Here is an 18732-nt window from a genome sequence, read left to right as displayed (position 1 = left end):
TATTGTATTGTACATCTTTTTGCATAAATACATATTTCACAAAATTAACTACTTTGAAACGATTAATTACACTATCAGACTGTTTGACCTTGGAACTGGTGCAATTTCCTCCAGCCAAACATTGGGATTGTAATATAGAATTCATTGGAGACAAGAAAAATGAGAAGGGGTCGCATTGAAACAAGTAGAATTCTGATAGGGCTGGACTGACAAGGTTGACATTTCCCAAGTGAGAGATTTAGATCAAGGGTTCACAGTCTCAGGATTACAGCAGCAATTTAGGACAGAGGAAGAGAAATTTCTTCACTATGAGGGTGATGTACCCTATAGAATTCTCTACAAGTCTGTGGAGGTCAAATCACTAAATATATTTAGAAAGAAAGATATAGATTTCTAGATACTAACAGGGTGTGGTGAGAAAGCAGGAACCTGGCATTGAGACAGATGATTAGCCAAAAATCATACTGAATGGTGGAGAAGGTTGGCTAATCCTTTCCGAAGTTTATATGATGGACGGAATAGTTGACTTCTGCTCCTGTTTTCTATGTTGCTAATTCTTTAAACACCATCAGCTTTGAGTCCTCATTCCTGGCTATTGCCCCAGACTAAACTAGACTGTTTTTAACCAATGATTAATGAACCCCAAACCTAACTGCAAATGCCCCATATAAAAAGCTGCCTATTTCATCTTAATATAATTTACCATTGATACACTTACCCATGCCTACCATACACAAATTAAACAATTACTCTAAAGTATCTACTACACTTAATACCATTAAAATATTACTCTGTTGCTAACTATTTACTATGCAGAAAATCAGCAAAGTTCACTTGAACTGATTGATGTTAACCATGCATTAGTAAAACTAACGAAACATCTACCAACTACAATTTATTGTTCAACATGTGGAGCTTTGTTACACTTTGTTTAGATATGTCTTTCCTCTCATTGCACAGGTGAGAAAGGTCGCTTGGCTTTTGAGAAGGTGGACATACTATGGTATGAAGAAGGCATGAACCAAAATTCAACTACTGAAATTACTATTCTCTAAAATTTTTCTGTTTTTTTTTGTCAAACCAAACTACAACAGATATCTGTAGATTAGTGTGCTTGTGTTCAATAATTTTACTGACATGTTTATATTGTATAAAGATTTGCAAAGTGCAACATTTATTTTCTGAATTATACAAGTGGTTATTCGATATTAGTGTGCAATAAAGTGGTAAGATTTTGATCACTGATCTGTACCAAGTAGTGTACTGTACTTTAGGTTGTTAAACTTGTAAATATTATTTAGACATGTAAAATACATTTTAGCCTCCTCATAAATTTGCTGATTAAATTGGCTAATCCCAAATCTTAACATACCAAAGTTCAGAATATGTCAGTTAGGTGGAAAATACAATGGAAATACATACTTGTTACCAAAATGTATTACTGTTATGTGTACTGTTTGTTCAGTTGTAAACTTTTAGAATTCACAATAAAAGGGACAAAATATCTTCAATTTGATAAAGGAGAAAATTCAGATTTCCAAAACCAGTCTTTTATTAAAGTTGGCATTCAAAACAAAATATTGTACTTGAATCATTGGACAGTGTTAAATGTGGGGTTGTCATTTAAACAATTATCTTTCTCAGAGGTTTCAGTAGAGTAGAAAGATGCCACTTTTGTGTTGAGGGGACTGCGTAAGACATATCTAGTGGATGTTGGAATGAACTCAATCTGCCATTAGAGACTATACTTTCATGAAGCAAAACTGTCACTTGAGGTTGTCTCCTGCATTAGGTTGATGACCTTCGAAGCCAAAGCTCCAACATTAGCTGAATAAGGGCAACATTGTTTTGTTGTGATTTGTGAAGATAAATTGCATAACATGAACCAATCCACCAGTATAGTTGCAGAGGCTTAAATAGAAGTCTCCTAAAGCTCAATACTTACCAAACTGAACCCAATCTCTTAGAGTTTACTGGGCAGCTGAGAGTTTGGTTTGGAGACTTGCACATCATGATGGATCTCCATGGGTGTCGACATCTAACTGTCTGAAATCTCAATGATAGATTATTTTGTAATGAGGGGAATTATACAAATAAATTGCCATAGGCATTTGTTAATTTAGAACATTAAAAAATAGGATAAGTCACCAAAGTGTGGTGATCCTACGCGTGACAATAAGGATATTCATTATGTAAAGTCAATATCGCACATGTAATGTTCCTTATTCCTGCACTGCTTAACAACGTGTTTCTGAACGTTCCTCTGTCATTTGCTGTAAGCAGTATCAAAGTACAGAAAAGTAGTAGGGAACCAGGTCCAGACACCGCTCCAACACATTCCTGGCTGTGGGGAGGTTTACCAGAAGTGAGCAGGATGATGGACTAACTACACACTAACTGGAAACAAACAGCCAATTGACATAGTTAAGGCTCCTATTAAGGAGGATGTAATGGTGCTGCTAGCATTTTGCCATCTGCATGTGCAAAGTACTTGCTGTAGGCAGTGGCTGTCCAAGGGACCAGAGGAAGCAATCTGTGGGGGTTTCCATTCGATCAGTGGGGTCTGCTACACGGTCTCTGACATTTTATTTTAAATTTACCTTTCCCAAGCTATCTTCATGTTGCGATGCTCTCTCAAACCTGCCTGCCTCAGCAGCACCGACATCCCAGTAAGACTGGCAAGGTTTGGAGTTGGCCAATTTGCTCCCCTCCAGGAATATCTTGGTGCTGGTCACCAATTGTGGAAGTGGGATCCCCATTTGGTCCTGACTGCCGAATTCCAGAGTCCACAGAAAATTCAGTCCAAATAAGGGCAAACAAACACATCCCTGAACCGAACTCGAGACTTTCCAAATGTCAGACACTGAATGAGCAGGAGAGCGTTTTTTTGGCTATCCAAAGCAGTGAAAAGTGTGTACATGAATATAACAAAACAAGATCTGAATGCAAATGTTCAAATTATGCCAAGATTAGATTTTTATGACAATTGAATACTCCGTAAACACTGCTCCCACAGTTTTCCAACTGTTTGCAATCATTAGTTCAAACAAAATTGGTCTGAGACAGTCTCCACTTCTATGTGAGGATTAAAGGAATTCATTTTCAGGCAAACAATTAGATTTTTGACACAACAGCAGGATTAAAAATCTGGAGACTTTCTACAAAGGTATTAATTCTACAGTTTACATTACTGTCTCCTTGCAAATGAAAAACCCAAAATAAAAATAAATCAATGTCACACAAACAACAGATGAATTAAGAAGAGTAAATGCTGAGTTTTTTTCTCTGAAAATATTTGTTCTTCAAACATTTTATCAAAAATATTACTCATAGGCAGGACAGCATAGTTATTCAGCCCTTCAAGTCTCACTCGGCTCCCTGTTGAGAAATCCAATTGGGTCTCATCTCCTTGTTCGCTGTTACCATGCGTTTAGTTTTCTCAAGTGCCTGATAAATATTTTGAAATGATTAATGACTTATAATCCAACCAGAGGCAAGGGTAAGGTCCAGGAAAGAAATCACGAGCACTGGGGATACTCCTGCACTGGCCCCAACTTGAGCATAATTGCCTTAATGTGAAAATAACAACCCCGACATAGCACTGAATATTAGTTCCAGATGTACCCCATTCTCCCATGCTCTGTGCAACACCATCTTATTAGAAAGAACATTTCAGCCCATTACCACTCACACTGGGGTTTGGTTAGCTCAGTTGGCTAGATGAGTACTGTAATGCAGAATAAAGCTCAATAGCTACGTTCAAGCCTAGGTGCCTCTGGAGGAGCACGTGGCGTCTACCAACACCCTGGAGTTGTTCAGGGAGAGGTGGGTGCCGCAGGGAGTGGAGTGCATTATTTCTCCCTCCAACTATTTTGATTTAATCCCTGCCCTCCCCTTCACTGTTTTGATCACACAGCATTGCCCTTTGATGTGAAGGGCAGTGTTTGTCACTGGCCACCCGGGTGTTTTCCTATCTTCCTGGTGGTGGAAATTGAATAAAGATTTGTGCACTTTGTGTCTCTCTCTGTGTCTCACACCTGCACACACACACCATGGGTGCTGGAGAAAAAGTAAGCACTATCGCAGTTAGGCAGTAGTGTGGGGGTTAATAAAAAAAGAAAAATAAATAAACGGCGAAAAGGTCACTGCTTGTCACTGGCCACTTGGGTGTTAAAAAAAAACAAACAGGAGTCTACCGCAGTTAGGCGGTAGTGTGGGGGTTAAGAAAAAAAAATATAACCAGGAGTTGTTTTGTGAAAAAAAAAGAAAAAATATAAATAGGATGGTAAGGAAGAAGAAGAAGAAAAAAATAAACAGGAGTCTACATTAGAGCCCGGGTGTCCTTGGAGAAGGAGCACGCGGTGTCCACCAACACCCTGGAGTTGTTCAGGGAGAGGTGGGCGCCGCAGGGAGTGGAGTGCATCATTTCCCCCTCCAACTCTATTTTGATTTAGTCCCTACCCTCCCCTTCACGGTTTTGATCACAAAGCATTGCCTTTTGATGTGAAGAGCACTGCTTGTCACTGGCCACTCGGGTGTTTTCCTATCTTCCTGGTGGTGGAAACTGAATAAAGATTCGTGCACTTTATTTTTGTGTGAAAGACACAAACAGGAGTCTACCGCAGTTAGGCAGTAGTGTGGGGATTAAGAATAAATAAAGCTTAATAGCTACGTTCAAGCCCAGGTGCCTCTGGAGCAACATGTGGCGTCTACCAACACCCTGGAGTTGTTCAGGGAGAGGTGGGCGCTGCAGGGAGTGGAGTGCATTATTTCCCTCTCCAACTATTTTGATTTAATCCCTGCCCTCCCCTTCACTGTTTGATCACACAGCATTGCCTTTTGTGTAGGGCACTGCTTGTCACTGGCCACTCGGGTGTTTCCTTTCTTCCTGGTGGTGGTGGTGGGGAAAACATAAGCACTATCCCAGTTAGGTGGTAGTGCAGGTGTAAAAAAGAAAAAATAAACAGGCGGCTCAGACATCCTTTTCACTCAGCTGCCTCTGAGGGAGCTGGATCATTGTGTGAAGGACTTTCCACTTTTCTGTGTTAAGGAGATGACTGACCTATGAACAGCCTGGAACCGCAGTGTCTTACTTATTGCTGTTGGTGGCTTCCTACTGAGGAGTTTATTTTGAATTTGTTCTTTTAAAAATCAAGCTCAATTTATGTTCAAACCCAGAGCACGCAGTGTCTTCCAACACCCTCCAGCCATTCAGGGCAAGGTGGGCTCTGCAGGGAGTGGAGTGCTTTATTTCCCCCTCCAACTCTTTTTTTGACTTAATCCCTGCACTCCCCTTTGGTTTTTTTTGATCACACAGAATTGCCCTTTGATGAGAAGGGCACTGCTTGTCACTGGCCACGCTGGTGCTTCCTTTCTTCCTGGTGGGGGAAATTGAATAAAGATTTGTACACCTGTTGTCTTTTCACTGTGTCTCACACCTGCACACACACAATATGGGTACTGTGTGGGGGTAATAGAGAAAAAAAATAAAGCTCAATAACATGAGTTGAATCCCTCCTCCAGCTGTACTTGCTCATGGTTATCTACTCACCTTAAACTACAGAGTGGTTACTGTTAAGGTTTATACAAGTAATTGTGTTTCTCGAATGGAGAATGATACCCTGTGGTCCTTTTATGGATGAAGGCTCCTTTTGACATATTACTTCAGGTGGTATAGCTGCTCTTTGAAATGCAAATCAACTCACCAGATACACGAGATTTAAGTGTATCAAGTAAACACACCAGCTAATTTCAACCAAAATGGCAATATCCAGAGCTGACCATCAATGGGGTGAATAGATGAATAAGCATGTTCAAAGAGCGTAAAACAGAATCATTATGTTGACAAACAATATAGTCATTCATACATTCTTAGGGAAAAAGGGAGGGCTGGAGATCAGTCAACAACGTGGTGCTGGAAAAGCACAGCAAGTCAGGCAGCATCTGAGGAGCAGGAGAATCGACATCTTGGGCATAAGCCTACATTAGGAATGTGGCTTGTGAGCAAAGTGGGTAAGGAGATAAATGGCAGGGTGGTGGGGTTGGGGAAGGTAGCTGAGAGTTTGATAGGTAGATGTAGGTGGGAGTGATGGCGATAGGTGGGAAGTTGGGCAGGTAGGACAGGTCATGAGGGTGGTGCTGAGTTGGAAGGTTGGATCTGGGATTGAGGTGGTGTGTGGGGGGGGGGGGGTGAGAAATGAGGAAACTGGTGAAATCTACATTAATCCTGTGGTTGGAGGGCTCCAAGGTGAAAGATGAGGCTTTCTTCCTCCAGGCTTTGGATGGTTAGGGTTTGGTGCTGGAGGATGCCCAGCACCTGCAAGTCCTTGGTGGAGTGGAAGGGGAGGGGGTTAAAGAATGCTCAGTCACTGGACAGTGGGGTTGCCTCATGCATCTATCCTGGAGACATTCTCTGATTTGTTCTGTACAGGAGACCGCATTGGGAGCAACAGATACAGTAAATGACACGTGGAAGTGCAGGTAAATCTGTGATGGAAGTGGAAGACTCCTGTAGGGCATTGGATAGAGGAGGGGAGGGAGGTGTGGGTGCAGGTTTTGCAATTCTTACCGTGACAGGGGAAAGTAACAGGAGAGCCGGGTCGGTTTTGGAGTGGTGGGGGCGTGGACCTGACAAGACAGTCGCGGAGGGAATGGTCTTTACGGAATGCAGATGGGGTGGGATGGGAAATATATCTCTAGTGGTGGGGTCTGTTTATAGGTGGCAGAGCATGATATGATGTATCTGGAGGTTGGTGGGATGGAAGGGGAGGTCCAATTATTCCCAATTTGTCTGCCTCCGCCAGTTCCACCACAGATGGCCGCCTTCTCCTCCCATGTGGAACCCCATTCCTCCAACCGCAGCAAGGACAGAATCCCCCTGATCCTCACATTCCACCCCAACCTCCAGATACATTGCTCCGCTACCTATAAACAGACCCCACTCCATCTGCATTCCGTAAAGACCATTTCCTCTGCAACTGTCTTGTCAGGTCCAGGCCCCCACCCCCCCACAACAGACCTGACACTCCCGGTACTTTCCCCTGTCACCGCAAGAATTGCAAACCCTGCACCCACACCTCCCTCCAATGCTCTAAAGGAGTCTTCCACCACCTCCAAATAGACCCCACCACCAGAGATACATTTCCCTCCCTACCCCTATCTGCATTCCGTAAATAGCATTCCCTTCACCACGACTCTCATCAGGTCCATGCCCCCGCCCCCCCCCAATCAAACTACTCTCCCCGCCTGGGGCCTTCCCCGCCACCACAAGAATTGCGAAACCTGTGCCCACACCTCTGTCTAAGGTCCCAAAGGAGCCTTCCACATTGAGATTTACCTGCACTTCCACACTTATTGTATCCGTTGCTCCTGATGCAGTCTCCTCTACATTGGGGAGACAGGATGCCTACTTGCAAAACGCTTCAGAGAACATCTCCAGGACACATGCACAAAGCAACACAACTTTGAATACTAACTCCATCACCAAACCTTAACCACCTGACACCTGGAGGTAGCACGCCTCATCATCCGCCTTGGGACCCTCCATCCAAATGGGACAAACGTGGATTTCACCAGTTTCCTCATTTCCCCTCTCCCCACCTTATCCCAGATCCAACCTTTCAATGCAGCATCGCCCTCATGACCTGTCCATCTTCCTTCACAGCTATCTGTTCCACCCTTCTCTCCGACCTCTCTCCATTACCCCCACCGCCATCTACCTACCACACTCTAAGCTGCTTTCCTCCCGGCCCCGCCCCTCCCATTTATCTCTATCCCCTTGGCTCTCAAGCCTCATTCCTAACGAAGGGTTTATGCCCGAAACATCATTTCTCCTACTCAGATGCTGCCTGACCTGCTGTGCTTTTCTAGCACCACACCCTCGACAGGAGTCGCAAGCATGTCAGAAACAGGCTAATGCATTTTAAAATTCTCTGGTTCATTTGTCTGTAGACTTTGGTAACAAAAAAAAAATGCAAATTTGTTTCTGAAAGGAGAGGATCCATCTCTCTGAGAGGAGTACTTTTTTTAAGTAGAAGTGTTATGTTCCCAAGAGCCCTGAAACTTTCCTAGTGGAATTTAATGTCAACACAGAACATGTATCAGTAATGGTAAGTATAATTGGTTGTGAAAAAACCTCTGGGTCACTAATGTCTTTTAAAGGAACAAAATCAGCCATTTCAGTTAATCTGATCAACATGTGACTTCAGACACACAATGTCATCGATGCCTTACTGTCCTGTGAATCGTCAAGGAAAACATTGTTCAAGGGCAATTGGGGAACGTGCAGTGAATGCTGGGCTTGCCATATCCCTGAGAACACAAATAAGGCCTCAAACTTGTATGTCAAGAAACAAATAGAAATGCATAGTGAATGGGTTTTGTGTGGGGCTATGGCACGTTAATGAATGCATGGTAAGAGAAGGGGTAGTGTACACGGATTTGAAAAGAACGAACTTTTGCTAATTAAGCAAAACGCTCCTAATCAATAATTATAAAGACTGAAAATAACCACAGAAGAATTTTCCCAATTATGAGTTGACAACTGGCTGATAAACACTCTAGCTTTACACAAGGTAACAACTTTATTTGATAATACTTTAAAAATAGGTAACATTTTCAACCTACAACTGGAGGTCTTGAAATTTATATGTAAAGTACAACATATACCATAATGAAACAAAGATTTGTTTTCAAATTGGTTTTATTTTAAATTAAAAAATAATGTGGTGCATGTGAAAGCCAGCTGGTAAAATTTAAAATGGTTTTGCAAAGTCTGTAAATGGTCAAAAAGCCTCAGACCTCTCTCATCAAATGGTTGAACAATATAAAACCGTAGAAAATCAAACAATATTAACACATGCATAAGTAGCTAATGCTACCTGGAAAATAGCAAAACAGTTATTCTTAGTTCACAAGATACTGTACAGTAAAATACATGAAGCTATTTAGGACTTTCTCGCAAAAAGCTAATAAAAACGTGAAACAGTCAAATAGGAACACGTTAAAAGATCAGACAAGCTCAAGTAAAAAGTCAGTGAATCTCAGTTTTAAGATTGATACAGAAAAGTGCAACTTTTAGCTCCCAAGTGCTTACCTATAATTTACCTATAATAAAGAAACTAGATTGTACAAAAATGGTGCACAGTTTGTTTCCATAATTCTGGGAGTGGGCTGTTTAACATTGAATATTGTTTGGCAGTGCACTTAGGAGAGGACATTCAAATGATCAAACTTTATGGTTTTATGTGAAGTCATGCTATTGACAAACACTTAGTGCAAGCAATTCATTTATCATTTTAAATTAAAGCTACAGTGCCACTGAGAAGTGTTTATAAAAACAAGCTGTGTTCAACATATCACAATGAAAACAAGTTGGTATTTTTTTAAAAAATTGTATATATTTGGTCCAAAAGTACAACAAATAAAACAAAAATAATTCCAGTTAAGTAAGACACATCCCTGAAGTTTATGGAAATTAGTGTGATCTTACAGAATTTGTTTTTTAAAAATGTTAACAATCACATTATCGGGAAGACTATAGGAGAGAGAAAAAAAAAGAGAAATAGTAGTACTTGTGTTTCTAACTAGAAGGGTTCTCTGCAACACCATAAGAATTGTGTAATCTGCAAGGCCAGGCAAACAAAATACTGAAAAGATTTTCCTATTCCTCATCCAAGTAAAAGTCCAAACAAAACTATTTAATTGCATAATTTTATGATCAATTGATAAACTCTGATGCCATGTTACAGGTAAGAGCTACTACAATACTGTCACTTGAATGGATGCTGGTTCATATCATTCACAAAACTGCAGCAGTATGTAGAAAAAACATTTGGACAAAAATGTTTTTTAGTTTAAAATAACAATTAGATTGTGAACTCTGATCATTGCAACAGACGGCAAGTAATGTTTACTTCAGAATACTTTAAATTTATTTTTGCACTTTTCTACCACTCCCTTAGTAAGATTGTTGGTGTGCAAGTTACACTTTGGAGTGATTACTCACATGGAATCAGAAGCTTAGTTTGGCCAATGGTTTGGTGAGGAGAAAGGATTACGGGGGGAAGGGGGGACTAGTTTGGCAGTAGAATGAGATAGGAAGTGGAGGGAGAACAGGAGATAATGTTCAAATCCAGAAGAAAAGCCAAATCAATCTGGCAACCAGAGCATGTATTGTCAAGTTAAAGTATAAAAAAAAGGAACGCAGCAAGGTTGGATGCATTTATTTAAATACAAGGAGTTTTGTAAGTAAGACAGATGAGTTGAGGGTGTTGAATAACACGTGGTGATACGACAATTATAATAAGCAGGCATAGTTGAGGGTGGGGCAGGACTGACAGCTCAATATTCCTGGGTACAGAATTTTCAGACAAAACAAAAGGTGAAAGAGAGGTGGTGATATTACAGTGTTTATCAAGGAGTCAACTTACTGAAATAAGGAGGGATGATAGCATGAAAGCTCTTAATTCTGGCCATATGGATAGCGCCCAAATGAAAAAGGAGGGGGCAATCATATGTTGGGGATCTATCACAGGCTCTTAACAGTCAGAAAGAGGAACAAAGGTAGATACAAAGACAAATTACAGCAGTGTAAAATTAAGAGAATAGAGAAAGATTTCAACTTTCCCAAACTAACTTGGATAGACAAAGTGAAATGCTTAGTAAGGTGGAATTCTTAAAATATATCCAAGAGCACTTCTTAAAGCCAGCATGTGGAACAGAGTCTAATTTTAGGGAATGAAGTGGAACAAGTGGTAAAAGTGTCAGGAGGACAGCATTTTGATGAGAGAGGTCATAGTGTCATAGAGATGTACAGCATGGAAACAGACCCTTCGGTCCAATCCGTCCATGCGGACCAGATATCCCAATCCAATCTAGTCCCACCTGCCAGCACCCGGCCCATATCCCTCCAAACACCTCTTAAATGTTGCAATTTTACCAGCCTCGGGTCAAACTCCGAAATATTCAAGATAGTCATGTAAAAAGACAAAGATGGACCAGAAATAATTTGGAGATGCCGGTGTTGGACTAGAGTGTACAAAGTTAAAAATCACAACACCAGGTTATAGTCCACAGGTTTATTCAGAAGCACTAGCTTTCGGAGCTCTGCTCCTTCATCAGGAGGTTGTGGAGCATAAGATTCTAAGACAGAATTTATAGCAAAGGTTTACAGTGTGATGTAACTGAAATCATATATTGAAAAAGACCTGGATTGTTTGTTAAGTCTGTCATCTTTTAGAATGAACATGTTAGTTTCAATTCTTTCATATGTAAATCACAGAACTTTAAAAGTTACATTCGAGTGAACTTTAACAATTGGTATCATGTCAGCGCAGACAATGCATTTAAGGAGGGAGCTGCCCTGTGAGAGACCATTTGTGCCAGTGGTCAGACGGATTCTAATCTAAAAAAATTGTTAAAGCTCATTTGAGAATGTAAATTTTAAAAAGGTTCTGTGATTTACACATGAAAGAACTGAAACCAACATGTTCATTCTAAAAGGTGACAGACTTAAACAGTCCAGGTCTCTTTCAATATATAATTTCAGTTACATCACACTAAACTTTTGCTACAAATTCTGAGTCTATACCACCTGAAGGAGCAATGCTCCGAAAGCTAGTGCTTCTGAATAAACCTGTTGGACTATAACCTGGACCAGAAATAAAAGTTTTGAATTGGGGGAAAAGCTGATTTTAATATGATGAGACCAGTTTTGGCCAAAGTAGACTGGGAGTAGTTACTTGTTGGAAAATCAACATTGGAGCATTTGGGAGTCAAAAAGCTGACTAGAAGTGTAGATGGGGATAGTGCAGTGGATATGATCTACATGGACTTTGGTAAGGACTCACATGGAAAATTGGGCAATAAGGTAGAACACATGGGATCTAGGGCAATTGGCAAATTGGACCCAAATTTGGCTTAGTTGCAGGAGGTAGAGCGTAATGGTCAAAGGTTGTTTTTAGAAGCCTGTTCCAGCAGTAGAATTTGGTGCTTGGTCCCTTGCTGTTTGTAGTATACATTTGTGGTTTAGACATGAATGTAAGAGGTCTGATTTGTAAGTTTGAATGAGATTAAAATAAATGGTGTGGTAAATAGCAAGAATGAATGCCCGATTGTAGGGCAATACAGATGGAATTAAATCCAGAAAATACTGAGAGGTGATGCATTTTAGAAAGACTAAGGAGGCAAGAGTACACAATGAATGTTAGGCCAATAGAGATAAAGAAGATTATGGGATATTGGTGTGCATTGCCACAGATTCTTGAAGGCAACAGGACAGGTGGGGATAAAGTAATTAAGATGACACATCAGATTCTTGCCTTTATTTGTACTGCCTATTTCTGTATTCAAATGATGATGGATGACACTAGGAAGATGATATTGTACTCAAAAGGGTGTGATGGATATTTACCAGGATGTTGTCTGGGCTGGACAGTTTCAGCTGTGAAGAGACACTACATGAGCTGGGTTGTTTCTCTTAAAGCAGAGAAGGCTGAAAGGGGACCTGATTGAGGTCTACAAATGTATGAGGGATATAGAGAGGGAAGATAGGAAGACAGTTTCTCCTTAGTAGAACGATCAATAACCAGGGATCATAGATTTAAAGGTAAGGGCATGAGGCTTACAGAGAGCTTAAGTTGGAAAAATACTGACTAAACATTGGGTTCTGTGCTCTGGCAGAGCATTTGAAGATCAGTCTCTTTCCATTTATGCAGCATCTAGGCATTTAGTAAAACTGACTTATGGTCAGCTTCCCAAAAATTATTTAGCCCATTAACGATATTCTATTCCTTTCAACAGCTCATTTCAACAAATCTATTCTGAAGTTGGTGTAGAATTTTAGATCTTGCTGTTTAGTCTTAGATTGATTAAATCGCACATTTCAAACCACACTGTCAGCCATGTCTGCTGTAACCGACACGCAAAAATAATCACCAGCTAAACAAAATCAAGTTTAAGGTAGCAACCTTGTCATTAGATTTCAAAAGAAAGGTTCTCGGAGCAATTGCTCCATTATCCTACCAAGGCTATCCCTTTAATCACAGTACTTCAGATCAGTCCTATACAACATATATAGAGGGAACAAATTTATTCAGCCAGAGGATGGTGAATGTGTGGAATTCACTGTTATAGAAGGCTGTGGAAGTCAATTCATTGAGTGCCTTTAAGACAGAAATAGATAAGTTATTGATAGTAAGGGGATCAAGGATTATGGGAAGATGATAAAGAGCATGGGGATTGAAAAATGCATCACCCATGACCAAATGGCGGAGCAGACTTTATGGACAGAATGGTCTGACTCTACTCCTATTTCTTATTGTTATGGTAATCAAAGAGAGGAACAGAGAAAGTACACACCTTATTGACTCAGTGGCCTCTTCAGGTCCAGGATATTGGAAGTCAGATAACTGAACTATATTCTAGCAAACATGTGACTATTGTATAAGAGCAACGTTGTTGATTTTTCTTTTATTTATTGGGATGGATGACAAAATATGTCAAATGACACAGAGGCTCATGCTTACTGCTGAAACTTTAACACAACTCAGTATTGTAAGACTCTACGAATGACCAGCTTCAATTCTCTACAGGTAGACAGCAACAAGCCTGTCGAAAAATTGATGATTCAAATGAATGGTGATGCAGAGTTTACAAGCCAGTTTCTACAATGTTGACTACTTGTCTCTTGCCCATAACTTCCTTTATTGGAACGGTTTGTTAAAACTGCATTTGGCATTGCCCTAAATCTTCAAACTCAAGATTTTAGAACAATAAACTATGGCACACAAATACTGATGTTTGCTTGTTCATTCAAAATCCACTAGAAATCCTGGATCAAATTCACCCCATACACTTTTGCATATTTGACTAAGTTCATCTTTTTTAAACTTGAATAAACCGAAATATCCCAATTACAAGCTTTGACTGCACGAAAATTGATGACATACAGATATTTTCATAAGTCAGCAAATTTGCTGCTAGCAAGAATATTGATCACTGCAAATTAAAGGAAGATTGAATTAGGTCTCCACATTGAGCAACAGTACCAGAGTTATGATTTCAATTATTTTATACCTTCTGCCTTGCTTTCTTCATTCAGTCAGCATCAGAGGGGGGTCTTGGGGAGGTAAAGGTTATTTCATACTTAACATGTGCTACTCTTCAAATGCTGACATTCCATAAGATCCAAGTCCTATGCATTGGGTCACTGGACTGGGGGAGGCAGTGGTCCAGTAGTAATGTTGACTAGCAATCTAGAGGCACAGACGAGTGCTCTAGCTTTAAATCTCACCAGAGCAATTGATGAATTTTAAATTCAAATAAAACCTGGGGAGGGACAGCCTAGTGATACCATTACTGGACTGTTAATCCAGAAAACCAGGTAATGTTCTGGGGACTTGGGTTTGAATGCTGTCAGAGCAGATCATGGAATTTTAATTCAATAAAAATCTGGAGTTAAAAATCCAATGATGACATGAATCTACCGTCAGAAAAATCCATCTGGATTACTGATGTCCTTTAGGGAGGAAATTGTCACCTTTACCTGGTGTGGCCTATATGTGACTCCAGACATGCAGTAATGAATGATTTCTAACTGCCCTCTAGGCAGTAAGGAATGGGCAATAAATGGCAGCGTAGCCATCAATGCCACAGTGAAGGAATTAAAAAGAAAAAGCTGGCATCAATAATGGTTCCATGAAACTGCCACTGAAACGGTCATAAAACATATCTAGCTCGTAAGTATCCTTTAGGGAAAGAAATTGGTCATCTTTATGCAGCATGGTCTTTGTGACTTCAGATCCACCGCAGATTAAAGTGGGCTAGCAAGCCACCCAATTCAAAGACAAATAGGGATGGGCAAAAAATGTTGGGTATTCAGGTAGAACACTGGCACTGAAGAGTGCTAAAAAATACAGGTATGTGCACCATACTTCCTTTCCAATTGGTGAAGATAAACCACAACTTAGACAAAATTGCTAAAGATCATTTTTGTGAAAAATTTATATTTTATTAATGGTCCACAATCTGTTCATGGTATCAAAATGTGCAAAACATTTAATGACACAATCTAATTGTTTGGTCTGTTCAATTATCTTATTGGTATGACTATGCTGGAAACAGCAAGATCCAGGGAGTATTTTAATTAAGGCATGTAGCACAGCAGCTCAATAGCTCATTTACATTAAAGCAGCTATTTAGCATTTAACAGGTATACCAGACCCAACTTCTAATTTTCTGTACATACACTATAACTACACAATTATACAAGAGCCTTTTTAAATTTAACATCTTACACTGAGCTTATTCACTCATTTCCTCTAGACTGAATTCAAATAATACCTCAGTGCTGAGGGTTTAACATTGATCTAGGCTATTAAAATGTCGACTTTTGTTTTATTGAAACTCTACAAAGTGCCTCAAAATCAGCCAAAAACCTGGTAATTTATACAATGTAGGAAGTCACCAGATTAGCCAGTCACATTTCTGTACAGGAATACAGCCTAGTTGAGAGCCACTGATTAAAACAACTTCCAAACATTGAACCTTATCTAGCAAAATTAACTACTGAACTGTGCCCCGCTTAAGACAACAGGAAGTGAGACATGAACAAGCCCTGCAGGCAATTTGGAATGTCTGGACTTGACCCTACCTACCCGAAATGGGACATCTCAATTACATTTGATTAAAAAAATACACACGAGATAAATATATATACAACACACATGCCATACTCATTGGAAACACAGATATGCTAGCTTTTATATAAACACCCACCAGAGAAATCAACCACTGAAGGAACAACTTGTCAATGGTCATAACCACTGCCAATACTACCAACCAGAACAATCATGCAAAGATTTTCAATGTATGCTACACATGTTCACAGTAGTAATTAAGATATAGATCTTTCGTATTCCAAGCAATTTCATATTTAAATGACACTAATGGAGTCTGCATGCACTCTACTGCACTGGTATTCAATATACAACTGCCAGGATACAAGATACACCCAGACCATTGATAATCATTCTAAAAAGCAAATCTATAGCTTACACACTAATCTCCTATTATATATTATTAGTATCCCTGTACTTTGATATACATAATCCAAAAATGTTAATTCTTTTATTTTCTGAAGACAACAGACTATATATTGACTACTTACAATTTCCCCTCAGATTAAGTACTGGCACCGTATGCTCTACAAGGGAGTTGGTGGTCAGCTTTCAGTACTGATGAGGTATCTTATTTTACTTATCTTTGAGCCTTTGATACAAGGCTGAAGAAAAATGCTATATTTATAATACATAGGTGGTTAAAAAATTGACAACAGTTACAAATAAATATGGAGTGGAAAAATGTTCAGTTAAAAACGCAACAATTTAAATTTTATTTGTGGTGCAGCTGTAAAAATGCTGGTGGAAATGTTTGCATTTTATATTACCCCTCCTCCATTATTCAGTCACTGAATAAGCTAAAGGCTAAAAGTGAGTTAATTTGCTTTGCTTTCTGATGGTCTGTGCTCAAACAAGTACATGTGTAATGCAAAATGTTTACCAGATATAGTTGAAGAGGTCTATTTGCTGAGATACCCTGAGCAGCAGTGGAAGCCTCTTAACAAACCTATTTTAACAAAAGCAGTAAGATAAAGCCAAAGCTTTGCTGGGATTAATGCAATTTCACCACAGACACAGCCCAAACTCCATAAGAAAAGATATATTTGCGATTATTGAGGGGTGTTTGGGAAGAAAATACAAGTTTAATATAGATGCTACATCATGTTTCTAAAGAACATATTGGGCATTTTTCATTTGGATGTAAAAACAGCAAAACGTACACTAATATTGTAATTATGAATTAAGTACACCAGGGTTACAGGATATGATTATGTCTGAACATGATTAGTTTCTCAATATCAAAAGAATGCAGTATACAACACTATGTTGCCCTACCCCAGCACACTCGCACGCGCACACACTTTTTTAAAAAAAGAGCTATTTGGCATTTTTACTGCTTTCTCCTGAATATTCAAGGCCCTGAGATTTGATTGTTATGCTCTTGGGACCATGGAACTACAACAAACTATAGTGCATCATCATCATCATATCCCTATAATTGCGCCCAAGCTCCAGTCTCAGAAACTAGGTTTGCTTCTTAAGACATGGACCCTCCAGTTTTCCAAAACAGCAAATATTTTCTATTTTACTGTATTGTAATACATACATTATTTCTGGAGTATTTGTCAATGAAAGCATACCCTGTAACAGAGGTAAGCCCCAGCTGTAAGAGCAGTGACCACACATATATTAACCATAAAAGGTTTCCAATGTGAACATGAGTTTTTCTCTTCCACCACCACCTCGTCCTCTTCACTTCTTCCTGGATTCACTTGTTCACTTGTCTGCGTGGGCATAGATGCACTTGCGCCAACGTGCCTCTTCCGAAGTTCTGGTTCTGAACTAAAAATGAAAGCAAAAGACAGTTGAAAACCATACATATTTTACTGATGGTATCTACATTTGATATATTAAAACCTCCAATGCATGTCAAGCATTTTTCAAGTCTGAATGTCAGATAGCACAATTAAACAGTAACACTGCAATTATGAATTAAGAATCCCCGAGATTCTCCATATATCAACATTAAAAGAACACACACTGCAACAAACAAAATTGTTTTATTTTGATAGATTCACCTTGAATACTAAAGACCTATAAACATGAATGATATGCTGTTGACTACAGGATAACAGTGAATCTTTTGAAAAAAAAATTATCCCAATGATCTCACCAGAAATCTCAAGATTTCCTTGCAATTCAGCCTCTAAACTACAAATGTAGGCCCTACAATTTTGCAATATTCAAATAGCAGTACTGTACAACATAACCAAAAAATTGTTAATATGGTGCCAATTAGAAGCCCCCTATTCTACTTTGGCTGTAGAACACATGATATAAATCAACTGCACTATACATATTTATCAGTCACATACATATTTAAATCAGATTTATTTTTAAGTCATGGCTCGGTGCAAAACAACCATAATCGGAAATGGCTGATCATTTTCATAAACTCCCAACATGCTTCATTTAATTTTTCCAGGAACTTTAACTAACTCAGAACCATCCCAAAGCATATCACAACTAAAGTTTTCTTTTTGAATTGTAGTTATTGTTGTAACACAGGAAAGGTAGCATGTGAGCATTAGCCGAGATTTTGAGATTTAAGTCTCTTGAGTGGGGCTTGAACTTGCAGCTTTCATACTCAGGTGAGCCACCTACCACTGAGATACAGCAGGATCACTGCACAACTTGCTTAATCAAGTGGGTAGCACAGTGGTTAGCACTGCTGCCTCACAGCGCCAGAGACCTGGGTTCAATTCCCGCCTCAGGCAACTGTGTGTGGAGTTTCCACATTCTCCCCGTGTCTGCGTGGGTTTCCTCCGGGTGCTCCAGTTTCCTCCCAAAGTCCAAAAATGTGGTTAGGTGAATTGCCCCTAGTGTTAGGTGAAGGGGTAAACGTAGGGGAATGGGTCTGGGTGGGTTGCTCTTCGGAGGGTCGATGTAGACTTGTTGGGCCGAAGGGCCTGTTTCCACACTAAGTAATCTAATCTAATTATACATTTTGAATTGAGTACAGCTGTTCAAATAATCAACAATAGAACACCATGTCAACAGAAGTGCATATCTCTGCTCCCCTGTGACCCTTATCTCGAAACTGAAAATAAGT

The 18732-nt window shown here is 39.7% G+C and overlaps 2 protein-coding genes across 6 annotated transcripts in view; one reads left to right on the top strand and one right to left on the bottom strand.

Moving 5' to 3' along the window:
- The window catches only part of ripor3 (RIPOR family member 3), a 237847-nt gene extending 236762 nt beyond the window's left edge, over window positions 1-1085 (top strand). For all 5 annotated transcript variants that reach the window (XM_087994934.1, XM_087994936.1, XM_087994935.1 and 2 more), the window contains one exon: window positions 961-1085. In XM_087994934.1, coding sequence (XP_087851060.1) covers window positions 961-1055 — 95 coding nt within the window. In that variant the 3' untranslated portion in view covers window positions 1056-1085. The remainder of the gene's footprint in view (window positions 1-960) is intronic.
- A 7598-nt stretch (window positions 1086-8683) lies between these two features.
- LOC122560064 (tyrosine-protein phosphatase non-receptor type 1-like) overlaps window positions 8684-18732 on the bottom strand; it is a 93658-nt gene continuing 83609 nt past the window's right edge. Inside the window, exon 9 of the mRNA XM_043710268.2 lies at window positions 8684-17462. Within this exon, the coding sequence (XP_043566203.2) occupies window positions 17246-17462 (217 nt within the window). The 3' untranslated portion in view covers window positions 8684-17245. The remainder of the gene's footprint in view (window positions 17463-18732) is intronic.

This window comes from Chiloscyllium plagiosum, unplaced genomic scaffold, assembly GCF_037043375.1.
Source record: "Chiloscyllium plagiosum isolate Xiang-an unplaced genomic scaffold, Cpla_swu_hap1 HiC_scaffold_15, whole genome shotgun sequence".
In the NCBI taxonomy this organism is placed as follows: domain Eukaryota; kingdom Metazoa; phylum Chordata; class Chondrichthyes; order Orectolobiformes; family Hemiscylliidae; genus Chiloscyllium; species Chiloscyllium plagiosum.
This window is presented reverse-complemented; position numbering and strand designations above follow the sequence as displayed.